The sequence below is a fragment of the Malurus melanocephalus genome, unplaced genomic scaffold (genome assembly GCF_030028575.1).
Source record: "Malurus melanocephalus ecotype Western Australia unplaced genomic scaffold, MMel_1.1 scaffold_570, whole genome shotgun sequence".
Classification (NCBI taxonomy): domain Eukaryota; kingdom Metazoa; phylum Chordata; class Aves; order Passeriformes; family Maluridae; genus Malurus; species Malurus melanocephalus.
Genome location: NW_026623802.1, coordinates 327,357 through 346,443, shown reverse-complemented (window position 1 = coordinate 346,443; position 19,087 = coordinate 327,357). Strand labels below are relative to the sequence as shown.

Genomic DNA, 19,087 nt, shown 5'->3' with positions numbered 1-19,087 from the left:
TTCCAGCACTGCATGAAATCAGCATGGAATGATGCACATCTTGATACGATGAAAAGCATGTAAAAGTAATTTGAATACAAACCTTTTGTGAAATCAAGAAATGACAATGCACGTGAAGTTACCAATAAGTAGGGAAAATAAACCAAGATAGTCAAATAATGCTTACCACCAAGCTTCTTCGCAATTTCAGAGMCAGTAGCAATTAAAACAAATCCCCCTGGAAGATATTATCTGTGGGACAGTGTGTTTTAAAGACTTCTAATCCATTCAAAGAAAGTTTTCCATTACATCAGATTCTCCAATTGCATTCCTTAAGTTCCACCACCTGCAGTGTTTCCATACTGTCTCTCCTTTCTCCCACATTTGTTGGTTTCATAAAGTAACTTTGTTTTACTTGCTCATTTCTGTTCTCCTGAATACCGCCTCCTCCTTTCCTGCTCTGAGATAGTACTGTCAGTCTCTATTTTTAATACAGAATTAATATTGCCTAAAACTAATCCAGTTCCAGTGGAAGAAGCTCTATGACATTATGAATTCTGCTTCTTAATTCCTGTCCTTACTTATATTCCTATTAAGCTGGCCAATGTCATTTACTTCTCATCACAGAAGCAATACAAAAAACAGCCTTTAGGAAACTGAAAAGACACATTTACATAAATCTCCTTGACCCTTCTTCATGACAGCTGGCACTGATAATCTGTTCAGGGAAAAAACAACAAACAGGCAAAGTCCAACTTTCATTCCYGCTTTCAGTATTTGGTTTGCAGTTGGGAAATAAGTTCTAGGTGATAAATCCAAAGAGGAAAAAAACCAAACACAGAGGTTTTGTGTCATGATGCTCCTATTTCTAAACGAGTATGATTTCCTAACAAGGTGTTTCACAAATCAGTGAAAAATGTGACTCAATTACTGGATTAAAGGAGACAGAGTGTGCAAGAGAGGCTCATAGTGCTTYGTGCATTTTCTGAAGCACATGAACTGCTATTCTTCCCCCATCCAGGCAAACAGCAGAGCATGGAGCAGACTCCAAAAACTGACAAAACACCCACTGTGCACATCCAGTAACACACAGAGCCAGGAGGGCATTCTTTACTTAATTCAGAATAATAAAAGCAAATGAAGATTGACATTATCACAGTAGCCTCTTTCTATTCCTGCTACTTAATACAAATATTTTGACCTGTCTCTGCCTGTCCAAACACCTGGCTCCTCCCAACATCTATGGGTACCAGTGAATGGAGTCTCCCTAGCACAGYGATGATCCTGGCATAGAAGCCTCCCAGTTCCAGACAATCCTGTGYAAAGCCTGGCTTCATCTCGACCCTAAGCTATTACTTAACCTAGATGAGCCATTTTCAGAATCCTGTATCCCAGGTGCAGAGTTGCAGGTGACAGAGGAGAGTGCTGTGAACTTCATTTGTGTTTGAAGGCCAATTAACTTGCTTTACACTCCACGAGTTCCACTGGGAAGAGGGGCGGCAACACTTGCAACCTCTCCTACCAACTTGTTCCCCCCTTGTTGCAGGTTAAAGAGCAACATCCAATACCAAAGGCCATTCTACAGAAGAGGCTGGCCCACCTCCAGATTGACACACACAGAAAGAGAGGAAAGATACTACACAAGGCATGGCTGAAAGATAATAGGCCAAGCAGCAACACTTCACCTATCGCCAGGGTGGCCAGAGATGGGTAATGAGCAGTTCTTGAAGGGTGCCAGAGGTAAAATTATTCTAAACAGGTCACTGTCTGCCTCTGGAGCCTTCAAACTATACTTTTGATTAGCAGGCTGGCCAACTACAGGTAAAAATATATATACTTGGCTAAACTGAATAAACTTTGGTGACCAAGTCCAGGCTATCGTGCCTCCCAGATGCTCAAGCTGGTCATACCTTTTCTTCCCAATTCCAACTCCAGGCAGCCCAGCATACTGCTGACAGGGACTTTGTTTATGCCACTCTGCCCAAGCCCAGTTTTAGTTTTAAAGTTTTTAATCTACATATTCCACATTTCCCATTCCATTGCACTTCCTCATACTACTGGATACAGCTTTTTTTCCCAGTAAACAAGAGTTATTTGGTTGTTTTAACACTTGCTGCTCACTTCTGTTTTTGCTACAGCAACTCATGTGGATTAAGCTATTACCTTCAGAGTAACACCCCCACGTCTACATGAGGATGAGAGAGGCATCAATGGGAAACTGGGACAAGAGCACAGGTCTGGACACAACTCTAGGAGTTACAATTAAGGGGACCTAAAATTCTCAAGCTTAGGGCAGTACCACATAGGGATTACTTGGCATCTCAGAACACAAACAGTCACTCAAACACCATGAACAGTTCTTTTSAGCAGTTTTAATTTCAGGGTCAGCATCACAAAAGAAACTGGAATGGCTCCTGACATATGGGAAAGTTGCCAAGATGTGTACAATTCCACCTTCTTGGTCAACTGAAATCTCCATTAYATAGTAATCTCTTCTGCTTTTCAAGCTGTTGCTTCCCTACACCCAGAAACTGACAGAAGAGTGTCAAACACTCTCTGCTTTTGGAATTATATGAAGACTTTGTCAATACTACATGTTTTCATTATYTGAACAGAGCTATAAGGATGGYACTGRTAAACTATCACCTGCCCTACAGATRACAAGTCCCCTTCAAACCARTGAGTAACTGGTCAGCAAATGCCCAGRGTTTCAAGTCCTCTTAGGGGAAGATAAACATCTGAAACTTTGTTCTTGAAAAACCTGACTGTGAAGATGCATGAAGAATTTTTCTTATGGCTGCTACTTTGCCCATTTTCTTAACACTATGCCGTTTGCTTTCTCAACCCAATCCACAGGGATGGAATACAGTTGTAGGGGTAAGACTCACAGATTCTTATGCTACTGTCCATCTTTTTCCTAAGAAAAAAAAGAAGGCTCAGACCAGTTGTATCATGTCCCCATCACAGGTATCTATGACTACAGTAYGCAGGATGGGAGGATTTAATTCTCCACTCCTGCCTTGCAGCTCATGCTGCCCAAATGCACAGGGCTGAAACAGACCAGGGAGCAGGTACCACACTGTCACTTGAAAAACAAGACATGAGAAGCATTTTGTGAGATAAAAATGCATGTATGTCACGATTAGAAGTCCTGATGATGAGGAAGTAGAGGTTCACAGGCCTTCTTTGGAATGAAGAAGGCAAGCTTAGCACAGGCAACTAGATTTTATCTAGTTCAGCATAAACCACTGATCTGTTTATAGGACATATAAGAGTTTGTTTTTCTATAGATCGTTTCTTCTATTAAAACATCCCAAATACCAACATAAGCATGGCCAGAGCTTCAAGAACAAGTTTTACCTCTATTTGAGCAAACCCAGCCACAGACTTCAGCACATACACACAGATTTTGAAAAACATTTCCTAACTAAAAGAAAAATGTTCTGTTCATAAGTAGTTCAATCACACATTACATAAATTTTATTTCCAGCACACATGCACAGCATCCACAGAAAGTAACAGGAGTGGAAGAAAGTGTTTCTGTGAATCTAGAACCATACTGTGATATTTACTGAGAAACAGAGTTCAGCAATTCCTCTGAGGCATATACACAGAGTTCAAAACATGACAAAGCATCTGTTCCTGTTCAGTAACAGAAATGTTTAAACGATATTGACATTACTGAAAAATTAAATGCCAAAAAATTGTTATAATGTTACTTTGAAATACAGTGTCACAGAGGATATTTAGGCTTCAGAATTCAAATTCTTGTTTAAGTATCACCAATCTTCAATTAAGTACTTTGCTTGTATCTATTCCTAGTTGTTAGATTTTCCCAGAAAGCATTTACAAAATGAGATATTGCCATTTGGACATGGAAACTTACGTGTTTCTATTAAAAGAAAAAGAACGTTAAAAGAATATGGAACCAAAAATCTAAGCAAAAAAATCTCTTTACATATTATCACGAACGGGTCCTTGAAGCTGCCAATATACTCTATTTTATGCATTTTCCTTTCTCTCCAAACAGCTTTACCTACTTTCTGCTGCCTCACAGAAGAGCAGCTTTTGAACAAACCAACAAACAGAATTTTATGCAACTACTTTTCAATTACTCACAGTTTTAAACACAGACATGAAAGACACAAGTTTCACTGAAAAAAAGCAACCCTCCTTCTACATTAATGTGTATTATAAAATATCCTCATGGTTGTTATCTTTCCCATTAGTTCTTAAGAGCACTTTGTCTTACTTCAAGTTTCCTCCATGAACTGAAAAGCAGCTTTTCTTCCAAAAAGTGGGATAGAAGGCCAGAACATATTCCTATCTAGAACCATGTATCTCAGCTAATTAAAAAGCAGTTTCTTCCCTCCTTTAATATTTAATGAGTCAGAGTGRAATACAGTGGATTTGCTCTTTTGTGCACCTTCAGTACCTAAAGACTGTGTATGTCCCTTCACTACCACAACTTCTGTTTCCCATGAAACTGAACCAGCCAGTCCAAAAGAGGTCAGTGTGGRAGACAGACAGTTTTGTATTTATACACAAAGAAGTAGTTTTATAAATACATCTTGTTAACCAATAAATCTTGGATGTCTCACTTTTCTGCAGAAACCAGACAGGACATCTGTAGGCACACTGGCTCATTGGTTTCTTCACCAATCCAGCAGTTCTTGTCCACAACCTGTACTTCTAACCACACTGCACTTCCAACACCAGATTCCATTTGCAAAAATTATGTTTTGTCAGTTCTGAGGAATATCAAGCTYATGTCTAAACCAATGTCACAAACTCATTTAATTAAAAAAACCACAAGCACACAGAAAGTCTCGAAAAGAGCTTGCACTGCAGYTATTACATGACAAAAGAACTCTGCTACTTCCATCATGCCAGACACAGACCAACTAAAATAACTACTCGTGTTTTATCACATATAAAGATCTTAAGTAGGGTATCACCATCCTAAGACATTTTCTAATCATTAGACAGTTATGTTCTAGTTTAGTGAATACAGGAAAATTTGKTTTAATAGTATMAATTATTGTCTATTTGTTTGTGCAYTTCTAACAAAATATCCACAAAACATTATCTTCACCCATTTCCTTATGTATTAACAGCTTTACAAAAGTATCAGGAAAGAGTACTGATTTAGCRTAATTATATAGCTAAGTGTTAGATTGGAATTCCTTACTCATTCTCTTACTAAGGAGTGAGTAAGCATTCTTAAATCACAACTAAAGATTCGGGGTGCCCATTTCCAGCCAAAGTACAGATTGTTATCAGCAAAATACTGTAACAGGTCCAAGTACAAGTTAGAGTCACAACTGCGCTCTTCTTAAAAAATAAAAGGACTGAGACCTTTAACAGATCTCAAGCTGGACATGAAAATAAACGCTGAGTTAYACARGTGCCAACAGTCTTGGGGTCYACTAGCTGTTACAYGAGGAATCACAGAATTGTAGAATATTCTGATTACAAAGGGATGCAACAAAGATCATCAAATCCAACTCCTGTGCCCTGCACAGRATAGCCCCAAGAATCACACTATGTGCCTGAGAGCATTGTCCAAATGCTTCTCCAACTCTTGGCAAACTTGGAAGTTTGACTGATATACCTACCCCACCTTTTCTTCATTTGTCTAATTCCTGCATTAATTAATCTTGAATAATGTAATCTTCCAGAAATGGAACAGCATTCTTTAAAAGTTTTGAGTGGTGTACACAGCTAACTTTCACATTCAACAATTCACAAAAAAAACTGATTTCCCAGAAAGCCACTGAGGTTCATAAYGGTCAATGGTGGGCAGGGAAGTTCATATACCAAGGAAAGGGAAGGCCAAAATACTTTTAAAAGCARTTCACCCTGGCTTTTCCAGAGACATGCATTTATTTAGTCACATAATGGAAATTTACCCCACTCCCCAAAATCAATTTTTCCTTGTTGTCATGCACRAAAAAATAGGACACTTGCATGCACAATCAGCATGAGCCTTCTTACCCTTTCGTCCCATGATTCAGAAATCAATAGCAAACAAGGCTGCACATGAAGATTAATCGACTGATAGTCGCAAAGCGATTTCTGTAAATAACAATGACAGCTATATTTTAATAAAACCTGAGAAAATGACTAAGCTGCATTTTAACATTTGGTGAAAGGTCCCTGTACAGTTTAAAAGCACACAAAGGCTTTCATGGGCACCAAACGAAGTTGATCTCTAAAACATTTGATTTTTTTACATTAGATGCCCAGATTGTGCACACATAAGTAATAACAGCTGAAGAAATAAATTCTTCAGGTTTCAAAAAGGAATGGATGAAACACAATTGTTCATTTCTTGGCTACACTGAAGTGTGTTCCAAAACAAATGGAAGAAATGGAAGGATGAATGATGATAATGATGTTACTCATCATGTCTTGTCTTAATACGAGTGTTCCTGACCCTGTAGGGAACTTTCCCAAATGGGGTTAGGATAATGTGTTTATAGAAAWGACAGCTAACAGAAAACAACAAAAGGAACACTTGCTCCAAAATTAATAAGTCATAAMGAAATCTATGCATATTCATTAAACATGGAAGAAACCAATGTGATGGCACACAAAGTTGCTTAAAGTGCCACAATTTAAGATGTACAAAGAGCTACAATTTTCCAGCTGGGAGTCCCTGTTTTGATTCTTTTCCTATCTTAATCAAGGACACATTTGGAGAAGTTACTATTTTTTCTTTTCAGTGTAGAAAAGACAATCACCTAAAAATTGGCTGAAAAAACCCTCTATCTTAAGTTTTTATGTATTGAAAGCATTTCTTGCATATTATTATGCAARGAAACCATTATATATTCTATGACCATAGTATTATAATAGTTACAGACATTCTGAAATAGTTGTTTTCCTTTTCTGACTTAGATCTAGCAAGTGGCAAACTGCTGAAAGAAGTCCAAACCATGACTTTCCCCTGGCAGCTSTTTTCCAAGTTCCCATGTACCTCAGGTCAGTAGCTGAAAAGGATATGATACAGGGCTTGTCATGTTTCTCATCCTAAGATACCAGCAAACAATAATGTCAGATACCCCTGATGTAACTCTTTTGATAATAGCTAAAATATGAAAATGTTGCAGAATTATAATGTATTTAACACTGTGGTGACAATGCTGTCATAAAATTAAGAGGGGTTTTACTGCCCATAAAATAAATAAAGCCATTATGAAGAATACTTTTTCAAGTAGAAGATCCCATTTAGGGTTGCAAAGTGTGAAAACTATATGAGAAACATATTCCAGATGAGGAAAAAAGGTAGGAAATTTGGATGGAAGGAGTGAAGACAATAATTAAGAACTRTGATTTAATTTTCACTAAAAGCATTAGAAAGCTTAGTCCTTGAAATATTTATACAGACACATTTAGGATCACATCTCCAGCCATCGCTATTTCACACGGAGAATTTTGTTTCATAGGGAGATGAATTTTMCCTTCCCATTAACAATCATGTTAATACTTACTTATTACATATACAACAAAACTACAATCACAAAAGACAAATAAATGAATTTCCAAAAATTGTCGTGAAGGGAGAAAACCAAAATGAGGAAATAATCTGCCTCTTAAAATGTGTTAAAAATTTTAAATGCCAGTTAAAAATTCACTCATTTAAAATTCAATTTCAAATGCTGTTTTCCCTCCTACTCTTGGCAAGMAAGCTCTATTCACATAGAAAATTATAATTTTAAAAGTCTGATAGGTACTTTTGGGTTTTGGGGAGGGGTGGATCACTTATTTATTTAAAGACYACAAAGTAACACAACTGAAAGCAGTCACATGCATAAATACAACCAATAATAAGCACTACTCAATTGTTCCCTCTTCTGTTTGCTTTCACCTTGCACCAAGCAAGGAAGCCACCAGAACACTCCACCTGCTGTCAGAAGAGCTGCCTGTGAACAGACAAGTGGCAAAAAGCCACACAGTCTTTGGGAGGGCAAGGAAAATAAATGTTATTAGTTTAATGAGAAATAATCTGCACTGAGCATGCCTGGAGCCATTCTGAAGTCACCAAAACTGCCACTTCAATGTAACCAAGTACAGGCCAGATAATGGAATCTTTTCCACATAACTAATATATATATATACACCTTTTTAATCAGAATGGTCCTTTTCCAACTGGCAAATATTTGACAGCAGAGTGTAGGAGGTGTTCATATTACTAAATTTCACAGCAGTAATTCAAAGGAAGAATGTGGGAAACTGACATTTGGCAAAATCCTTACTTTAATTATTTGTTCTCTTAATTTATATGTTACAGKCAGTCATAAGGACCTGCTAATCAGCAGCTGAAAACAATGTAACTAACGATTATTAKTCACAAAACCTTAAAAACTAAAGATATAATTATGTTAATGGCATAAACCAGAAGAGAAAAGAATAAGCTAACAAAAAGTAAAAAAAAGTCACACACAGAGCTACCACAAGTAAAATACATTCTTATGTCAACAGGTGCTCTCACCTGTACCAGACRTAATTCTTCTAGTTCAAGCAATTTCATTTTAGTATAAAAGCTGCTTGTAAATTAAACATTTAATTGAAGTCAGGGAGCACATCCACTAAGTAGTTAGCTGTTTCTAGAAAAGAAAAACCTCATTATCTACCAAACTGTGTTTCAAACATCTGATTAAATGTGAATATCCAGAACATAATGTTCAAAAAGAAGAGTCTTCAACAAATATTTTTATATGACTTAGTTATTGCTTCTTCTCCTTAGCAGAAGCATTTGTAACATTTCAATCCAAGTGCAGCCAACAAAAAAAGGGAACCAAAATTACCCATGTTCCATAACAAACCATGCTAAATGAAATTATCTGCACAGACTATTCAACAGGGAAATTGAGACAGCACAAGGCAAGAGAGAAAAACATACTGCCTAGACTGCAAAGGCTATTTGGTTATGTTCTTTGSTTTTGTTTATAAATAAAAACACTATTTAATCTTTTAATCCACAGTTTCTTTGTGATAGGCACATCTTAAACAGTTACTAAAACAGCTATGGCTCAAAACTACTCCTACTGTACTATAACAGCAATGACAAAACACATTTGCATTCTCRACATTTTAGGATTTGCATTTCAACTTTAGCTGAAGACGCCATCCATGCCTGTAATCATTTGCATCMATGATTTATGTCCTATTTGCATAAGAGAAACTCAAACATAAAAAGTTGAGGGAAAAGCTACACCTWGGCAAGGTTGATACAAGTGCTGCAACAATGATACAGCATCACACTGCCACTACGGATGCCAACACAAATGCTATGTCACGGCTGGTCAAAGCCAAGCACGTTTACATCTCAAGGTTAAGAGAGCAGACTGAAAATTTTCTGTTTGGGTTACTACAGCTGCATGGAGACTAAAATCTTAACATTTCTTAGGACTCAATGCGGCAGTAAATCCCCACATTCCTAAGTGGGATTACTAAGCAAAAACATCAATAGAAAATACAATAATCCGAATATGCAATAACAACTCGTGCAGAGCCCAGCAGCCATGGCTGAGCTGAGGTTCAATGAGAAGAGCATCCATCACCTCTGGCTAATAACCTTTKTTCATTTCTCCCCTTCTCAGTACCACAGCCCAGTTCTGACTATGTGCATATTTTTGCACAGTTAAAGTTGAAGGAGCTAAAAAACATATTGGCTGTGACTGTTTGATGCAGAATAACTTCAAGAATGACTTCTAAGGTGCTACCAGGAACAGCTGAAGTCCCCCAGAGAAACTAATTAGGCTCTTACTTAGTCTTTATGTAATACCAGTACCTGGAGCATTCATGATATTCTAGAACGCCACCTTTAGAACTTCACATTCATTCAACTACTGTACAAAAACCAAAAAAAGAAAAAAAAAGAAAAAAAAGGTAAAATTACCACCAAGAATTCATACATAAACCCAGGAAACAAAGCAGGACAATGTGGATGAGTGAGTAGGCTAATATGATAAAAGAACTTCACCAAAATTTCCTGTTAACTAGATATTATTTTTCTACTTCATTTGTAGAGAATTCATTGTAGCATAACAATGATATATTCTGAAAATAACAGAAAACATTATTGGAAAACATTTCACTGTAACAGCCTTTTCTAAGTTTTATTCCTAAACACAGTCAATKCACTTCTTGATGTGTAGGATGAGAAAACTTCATATGAAAATAAAATAAATTTTAAAAAAACACACAAAATCCCCCAGCCTTTAGAAATAACTGAATTTTTCAGTTTTCAAGGACAAACACTTTGAGATTTCAAAGTAACACTGTAGCAGCAGCTTGTTTCATCAATATGCTCTGAAAAGAATCCTATGGAACCTTTAGAGAAGCCTAAATTAGCAGGYAGAAGGTTTCCTTTTCACATGCAACAGAGTGGAATTCCTTGAGGCTCTCTCCATCTCTATTGTTWTGAGCACAACCAGCCACAAAAGGATGCTTGCTTGTCTAGAATTCCAAACCAATCATATTTCTTCACTGCCATAACTTTTGGAAGTAAAATATCATGAAAATACTGTTATTCCACAAGAATTGCAATACACACATCTGTTAGGTTCCCTTCACCCATGCACTTAAACTCATTAATATAGGCAAAGATAAATAAATGGCTGTGTACATCTGAGTGTCTGGCTACAGATAAATACTGCAATCAGCTCCTTTGGTTTCCTACAATTACCCTCTGACTGCAGTAATGCAGACTCTACATGCATTGATATTAATGACCCCMARSMWMARMMMMAMMKGKTMMAAARRAAAAAAAAATCTTATTTTTCCAGTTTAATTGGTTAAAAAAAAGCCCACACACCCCTTCACATGACAAATGTGACATRTCTTACTTACACTAAGGTATTTTACATGACAGTGGTTCAAGCAACACAACACAGAACTACTGAAAGGCACTTCTAGTACCCACAGTCACAGCTTATTACAAATCATAGCAAAGAACAAATGCTCAAAGACTCCCTCATGAAATTAAGCATCCATGAAATTCATTACAAACCTATATAATTAAAATGCTCTCGGTATGACTGGTACTGTAATTTTATGAATACTTCTTTATCCCCTGGATAAAGCAGATGRCTTTATCCAAAGACTGATGTTACCAATCTTATTAGAGATCACATTTTTTTTTCTAAATAGAAAATGGAAAAAAATAAATAAAKAAATAGTTACATTTATGCTTTTGTAACATATAACTTGATCCKTTGTGATAGAAGGATACCTGAAGGTAAATAATTTGATTCTTGGAAAAATCTGCCTCAAAAATCTCACTTAACTTCAAATGCTAAAAATTTTAAGCTTCTCACTTTTTACCCTAAATAGTGATTCGATCTTCTGTAAACATTAGTTCTAATTTTCCAAAGATACGATTATAGCTGTATCAAAATACCTTTTTCATTTTTTGAATATAACTATTTCAGAACATGGTCTAAATCACAAATTCTGTTATACTGTGAATTTCTAATCAAAAAGACAAATGCAGAGCCCATATTATTATTTGAAAAATATATGGAGATTTACAGAAGCAGAGACCAGATAATATTAAGGTTTTAAAATCGTTAAAAATTACAACAAGTATAACATTTCTCTTTCCAATTCATTTTTTTTTAGATTTTTAAACCCCAAAGAAAGTATCTTAACAGTAAATACCACTAAATATTGTCTTAATGTACTTAAGAATACTTACTGGCAGGCATTGTTAATCAGGGATCTGTCTTCAATTTTGCAAAAACACAAAAAACTATAAAGAAAACAAATAAACAAAGTCAAGACAATAGCTTTAGGCAATTTACATCCAAATATGCTCAGTAATTAATGCAGAATGAGCCAAAGTCACATCCTTCAGCTCCAATACCAAAGAGGCTGTTACCACAGAAACCCAGATATCCTCTTATCTGACCAGACTAGATGGTAGGGTTTCCCACTTCTTGAAATGCAGTCATTCTGTTCTTGCTTTTGATGTTGGAGTAAACATTTTTTTGTGTGTACTGGGACTTTTCCAACTGCCACTGTTTAGGATGCTAAATCCTGCACAGCCTCACAGGATACTTCCACTTCAGAYGTAAACCACAGCACTTCCCTATTGAAATGCCTGTGGGAGGTTTCTGTTCACTACTATGAAAAACAACTGAAAAACGTGTGGCACTTTCCAGGGCATTTTTCTCCCAGTATGAAAAAAGGCAGGTTTTAGATCAGAGTGTAAACTCCTATATATGATAGCTGCTTGATGGATTTTTTGTGAAAGGAAGCATATTCATAAAATTAATTCGTGTGAAGTTACRATAATCTATTTTGGGCATAAAAGTACTGTTTCATTAATTAGCACTGCAATGCAAATCAACTGAAGATTTTTCTGTATTAAAGCAGTGCATTTGGGTTTCACTAATTGCCAAATGCAAATTCCCCACAAATGCACCTTTCCACAAATAAGAACAAAATCCCAGGTAAAGATGCTGTGTTGTTATTTTCAAAAATAAAATAAAAATTTAAATAAAAGATATTCAGCTAATAATTGTACGTATATGCACACCAAAAAAATTGCAATTCCAGAGATTGATACTGTGAGAATAAGCATTCAATTTGGTCAACATATGTTTTAATGACCACACATTAAAGCAATGCTCATAGTTGCTAAAAATAAACTTTGTTCTCATTTTAAGTGTATTTCAATCAAAGATTCCAATTTCCTGACAGCAACTGGGATTAGAAATAGTACTTCAAAGTATGTTACTTAAAACATCCCATCTATGAGAAAGCTATATGCCCCTCTCCAAGGAAGGAGCAAGAAGCAACATAATTTTATAAAAGGAAACATGYTGCGGATTGTCACGTCCAACAGTCACATGGAAAAGCAAAATCTCTAACTCAGAATGCAGTTAAGAACGTAGCTGAAGCGTTGCAGGAGACAGGTTTACTGACATTRGAAAATAAAAAGTGCAGATAACCTGGTCAGAGTTTCAGGGAGCCAAGAGCCTGAGAGTAGAGTGTGTTTTACTGACCATCACTGGMAATAAGGAATTCAATACATTTTCCTAGAACATAACCACTGCTGTTGCCTGTAAAGTCAATTCATTTTTAGAAGATCTTTAGAAGACTTTTTTGCAGAAATTACTAGGAAAGTTGTATAATGAACTAAGACATATAGAAGATATCTTGTTCTGTTTTTAAAYAGTTCACTGGATTTTTAATTATTTCATGATCTGTAACAGGACCAAATATTCACTATGTAGGTGGCCTGACCTCTACATGCAGAACAGAGTACACTATTTCCTCCCCATAAAGTCTTCAATCACTGTTTCACTTGGTCCAGGACAAAKTTTCATCCACAGATGCTGTCATCTGTTACAGCAGAACAGAACTAAACCAAACCAAGAAGCTTCCCATCATGAGCCTGCTCAGCTTTTGTCACTGAACTAAAATTTCACATAACAAAAAAGGGGAAAAAAAACCCACAGAATTTCATGAAGTAGAACKTAGCTAATTAAAAGAGAGATATGGAAAATCGTATGATACCATTCAGTTTCCTAGTCTAACACTGTTTAACATATTCCATGTCAATTTGTGACATTTGACAGATCATCAGAAGCAACTTAAGGATATTAAACACTATGTAATGTTTTCATCACCAAAGCAACAGATTCTTAAATATTAAGAAGGCAAATAAAATCATATCTAACTTTCTGTGGAGGACYAAAAGTTATTGTGTTTTTCTGAAAGATATAACTATAGTTCTAAATGCAATTATAATCAAAATGGAAAGACAGTGAATGTAGCTTAAAGGGCAGATAACATAAAGGTTTTTCTTCTRAACAAAAGCTTTCATTTTGAGAAGCTTCTACACTATTTGGATTAGAGAGGCTAGGAAACGCAATGTCAATTCATTGTTCATCAGAACAAGAATAAGAATAGTTTGTTCCATTTTTCTTTAATCAACTGGGATCTCAAATAAAAGGATTGTTTACAAGCACAAATATTTATTATCACAAGATTGCAGAAATGGCATTGAAAGCCAAATAGAAAAGCAGAGATGACTTTCCTGTCGGTCTTAAAACAACAGCCCTCTTTAAAAGACGTTAAATAGAAAAATGTATATAACCTTGTGCTACAGATAAAGAAACCAAATTTGGCATACTTGAGGTTTTGAATTTTCTTCCAATAGGCCCTCTATTATGTTATTCCATTATGTAACAACATAAATGTTTAACTTGATTTTGAGTTTTCAAAATAAAATTGCCAGCTGGGCTCCTATTCATTCCTCCAACTTAAGCCAAAGGGGAGTAGAGGCTTAAACACCTTTGACAGCCATACAGCTCAAATTACGTAGGCATGAACTGAAAAATTAAAAATCCACTGCATATTACGCTTTTACATCACTTAGTTCCCCACTCATATTTCCTCTTTGAAAAATTAATCAATGCCTTCAGCTTTGAAAGCAAGCAAATGGCCAGTGCAATGCAAGATTAATAAATCACATGCTCTTTCCTGAATACAGTTAAGCTCCTACTATGATTCCCAGAACCCAAAAAATGCAACATAAAACRGATTTACATACCACAGTGGAATTCTGGGAAAGCACCTGACTTTAGTCGGTATTAGCCTTCTCAGGTGTAGAAGCAATGCCATATATGAGGCTGGCTGAATTAATGAGACTACTCTGTTCTCTTACCTAAGAGAGAATGTGACTACAGGAAACATGATTTGTTTTTACTTAAAAAAACCCCGAAGTATCTTCAAAGTTGTTTAAAAATTGCAGGGTGATTTTACTAAGATTAGACTGCTCAACCTACTGAGGAAGTAAAGTCACTGATACCAACCAAAGCTGCTCCTAACTCATACTACTTATAATTTAGATTACATAATTAGAAATGCAATCCCCTTTCATTATACTCGAACTTCAATTGCCAACTCTGATTAATATTTTCCTTTAACCTGCATGTAATATATTTTTTTTTTCATTCTTTTCTACTGCACAAGTTTGGATGAGAAGTAAAGAGAGGTTACTGTCCACCATGAACCACAAACATTTGCAATATTTAAAGCAGTTGTTTAATCACGATCTGTATTCTAATTCCATTTTTTGTGAGGTTTTTCCTGAATCAGAARTTCTAGCAGCCCTTTTTTAGACAAATATTAAAAGGCTTAAACAAAACTTATGGACTAGCCTTTAGGCCTATCAGGGCACTACAATCAATATTTCAACTCCAAACCACAAATTTCTCAGAGAAATTTTACCATATGTTTAAGAGCCTCCACGCCAAGTCTTCCAGCAAGATGCCCTGAAGTTACTTGAGAAAATATTTCAAATTATTTAGAATGAATTACACATGTTTCAGAAGTAACTACCTACAAAATCCCAAAGCCTTGGCTATTAACTCTGGGTTTATTTTACCTACTCAATTTGCACAGCAAACATTGATGTACCTTTACAAATTATAACATCTGGGCTAGCAAACTGGATTTCGATATAGGAACTAAAACTCTTGATTCAACGATACAGGCTTTCCTGCAAGTTCTATAACAGCATAGAGACAATCCACGCCAGGACCTTTTCTCCCTTGCATCTCAGCTCAAAGGACCACGGGATATTTTCTACATGTATTTAAAAAGAAACGTTGTAGACAGTTTTCAATAACAGGATTTCTGAACCCACATCTCAATTACCTAAAGCGTGGCTTCATGATGCACAATTAACTTTAAAGACGAAGCTACGAAAGATCACAATGTTGTCCTGTTGTGAATTTGCATTGTGTTCGGTTAACATCTCCCTGTCTTAAGGTCCATTTGAGGAAACCCTGCACAGGGAAATCCCAAAGTGAAGCCCTACCCGGTAAAAGCGGAAGATCCGCTCGCTGTCCCCAGCCCCGCTGTCCCCACAGCTCCCGTGGCGAGCAGCCCCGTCGGAGATAGGAGAGCCAGCCTGACAGTCCTACCGTCGGGRCCGTGCACCGCAGCGCCCACAGGGTCACACCGAGGAGCTGCCACAGCGGGTCCGGGCTGAGGCGATGTCCCGAGGCTCTCCTCCCGTGCCAGCCGGGCGGCCCGCGCCTCCCACCACCCTCTCACCGCCGGCCCTACTGGCGCGTCCTCCTCGCTCCCAAACGTGAAGAGAAGGAAAGAAGCGACAGAACGCGAAGAGGAAGCGGCTGCGAGAGGAACACGCATTGTAGGAGCGCTGCTCGGCTGCCCCAGACTCACCTCAGCCTCTCCTCCGACTCCGTTTACCAACCGCCATGTTCGGCCCGCCGCCCCGTTGAGTTCTCCAGAGCGCAGTGCACGCCGGGAGCCGTAGTTCTGTCGGGGGTCGTGCCGTGCCCTTTTCCGCCCATCTCTCCCACACAGAGGGGACGTCGAGAAATCGCGGCGGGTGAAGAAGCGCCCCGACACGGCACGGAGGAATAGCCCCGGAGCACGGGATCAGCGGAGAACTGCCTGGAACAGACTGGGGGGGTGGTGACAACAGAGGCGGACCACAACTCCCAGAGGCCCTTGCGCGTGGCTCCCTGGGGCTGGGGGCGGTGCTGCCTGTGTCACGTGCCCGGCYCGAGCCGTGAGGGCGGCTCGATACCGCGGGCGGGAGTTGGTGCCCGTGTCCGATGGCTCCGTGCTGGGACCGTGCTGGGCTCCCCTCAGCCATGGACTGACGGGGCAAAGGAGGGCAAGCGGTGCTGGGCAGCTCCCCTGAGACCTGAGTTTAAACGTGCCTACATCGGCTGTGATGCCRAACGCCGGTGAAAATCAGTGAAACCCAAGGCAGCAAAATCTCTTAGTCTGTTTTCCTTGAAATAATACTGCCAGCTTGCAAATCTGATGCCTTTGATTTTTCAGACAGGCAAGAGGAAATCTGAAGTCTGCTTATCGAATCACAAAATTGTTAAGATTGGAAAACACTTCCAAGATCATCAAAACCAGCCTTGTTAACCAGACCATGGYATRGWGTACCATGTCCAGTGGGTTGAACACCTCMACCTCSCTGGGCAGCCTGTTCCAATGCTTAACTACCCTTTCAGTGAAGAAATTCTTCCTCATGTCCAGCCTGGACCTCCCGTGGTGCAACTTCAGGCCATTTCCCCTTGTCCTGATGCTTTTTGCCTGGAAAAAGTAACTGATCCTTACCTGGATACAACCTACTTTCAGACAGTTGTTGAGAGCAAGAATGTCCCCCTGAGTCTCCTTTTTTCCATGCTAAAAACTCACAKGTCCCTCAGCTGCTCCTTATCAGACTTGTGCTCCAGACCGTTCCCCAGTGCTGTTGTCCTTCTCTGGACATACTCTGGCCCTTCAGTGTCTTTCGTGTCAGGAGGGGCCCAAAAGCGAGCACAGGATTCGAGGTGTGGCCTCACCAGTGCWGGGTACAGGGAGACAGTCAGTGCTCTCCCACTATTGCTGACACAGGCCAGATGCCATTGTCCTTCTTGCCCAGCTAGGCACACACGGCTCATGTTCAGCCACTGCTGTCCAGTATCCCMAGTCTTTTCCACCATACTCTTTCCAGGCACTCTTCCCCCAGCCTGCAATTGCTGCATGGAGCTGTTGAGACCCATGCAGGACCTGGCACTTTGCCTTGCTGAGCCTTGTACAATTGGTCTTGGCCCATTGATCCTATAGCCCTAAAAGCCCATTTCCTGTTGTCCTCCTTCTGAAGGAGGATATGGCAATCCATTTGAGTTTATATATTTCACTGACTTCAAGTCTGCTTATGTTGCATCTGTTAAAAACTAGCATTTTATTTTCTTATGCTTTAAAACTACTTGAAGCTTTCCTTTCACTGATAGTAATTCACTTGTGTTCCTTGAAAATAATCTCTAGAAATGTGAAACTGAAGAAGTGAGATGTCTACACGTCTCTCAGTTTTCAGCAGTATCCAAAAGGTGTTAATTTGCAAAAATTGGACAGGCTATCGCATGTGGGTGCAACTGAATAAGTTAAAAGAGTAAACTTAAGTCCTTATTGGTTTATGTGATTTCTCAAATACACCTTATGCCTTTTAACTCTTGGGGCCAAACATAATGAAAGTGATAAGACAGTGAACAGTCAGTCTTMCATAGATATGTGTATTGAGTCACTGCCTGCAAAGCAGAACATGTTGGCATTAGCAGGCAATTTATTAAGGTTTCTGCCAACAACAGTCAGAACTGAGATATTCCATAGACCTACATTTGCCCTTTGTCCTTTAAGTACAGCTGGTGATAATTATCCTCCTCATTATTTTCTGAAACCTAGAGGAAAGTTTCAATTTTTTTTTTGTTATCAGCCAAAAATACAAATGCATTTTATCATCTTAACTCATGTCAGATGCAGCTTTAGTCCAAAGATTGYCCTTCCAATCATCAGCTACAGGCAGTCTGCTCCCTTTATTGAAGTGTTTCGTTCCAGCTATTTGTCTCATTTTYCTATTATCTGTGCATAAGGGCAGGCAGGCTCCAACGTTCTCATCATGCCATATGGTTTCAGCAGAATGCTGGCAAATAGTGCAGTTGCTAGATGTTACTAGTTGTCTAAACGAGACAAGCAGCAAGCCAGGTTGGAGCCACTACTCACAGATATTAAATGTAACACTGTGAGTAACATCCTGATTTCTCTAAAACAGTTTGAAACCAGTTTCAGTTGCCTGACATTACAGTCTCTGTTTTTGTGACAAATACCCTTTATTCTCTGACCGTTTCAAAATGTTCTCCCCCATTTTTATTGTTTTATAAACATCAGTGAATATGGAGTAGCCTTGCAAAGCTCTGATACCGTAATAAATACAGTGTTGCGTTTGAGGTTTGTTTGAAGACAGCTGATACGTTTTAAAGCAGGCTTCTTTTATGACATTATTACATAAACTATGTGGTATCTAATACTCAATAAAAGTCAATAAATCCCTTAGCATAATTGTAGTGCTGTTGTTTAAAACAACTGTTTCCCTAATTCAGTTTCAAAACAGAGGAAACAGCTGTAGTCTATGAATATGTATGTGTTGATGTCTTTGAGCTTCCTTACATATTACGTAATGGATAGCAAMTTTAGTTGTGAATTACAAGAATTTTTCAATTTAGTGAGGACATTGGAAGAGTATCCAGACACCTTTCAGTCCAACACCAATTTT

At 38.3% G+C, this 19,087-nt stretch overlaps 1 protein-coding gene across 4 annotated transcripts in view; it reads right to left on the bottom strand.

Annotated features, from left to right (window-relative positions):
- EFR3A (EFR3 homolog A) overlaps positions 1-16,426 on the bottom strand; it is a 75,216-nt gene extending 58,790 nt beyond the window's left edge. Inside the window, exons 1-3 of one of the 4 annotated variants that reach the window (XM_057382492.1) lie at positions 16,195-16,426; positions 11,687-11,740; positions 9,779-9,836 (exon numbers count right to left, since the gene is read on the bottom strand). In XM_057382492.1, the coding sequence (XP_057238475.1) occupies positions 9,779-9,791 (13 nt within the window). In that variant the 5' untranslated portion in view covers positions 9,792-9,836; positions 11,687-11,740; positions 16,195-16,426. Of the gene's footprint in view, positions 1-5,976; positions 6,058-9,778; positions 9,837-11,686; positions 11,741-16,194 lie in introns of those variants that run through there. The other 3 variants (XM_057382493.1, XM_057382495.1, XM_057382494.1) reach the window with 3 other exon arrangements.
- Positions 16,427-19,087: the final 2,661 nt, after the last annotated feature.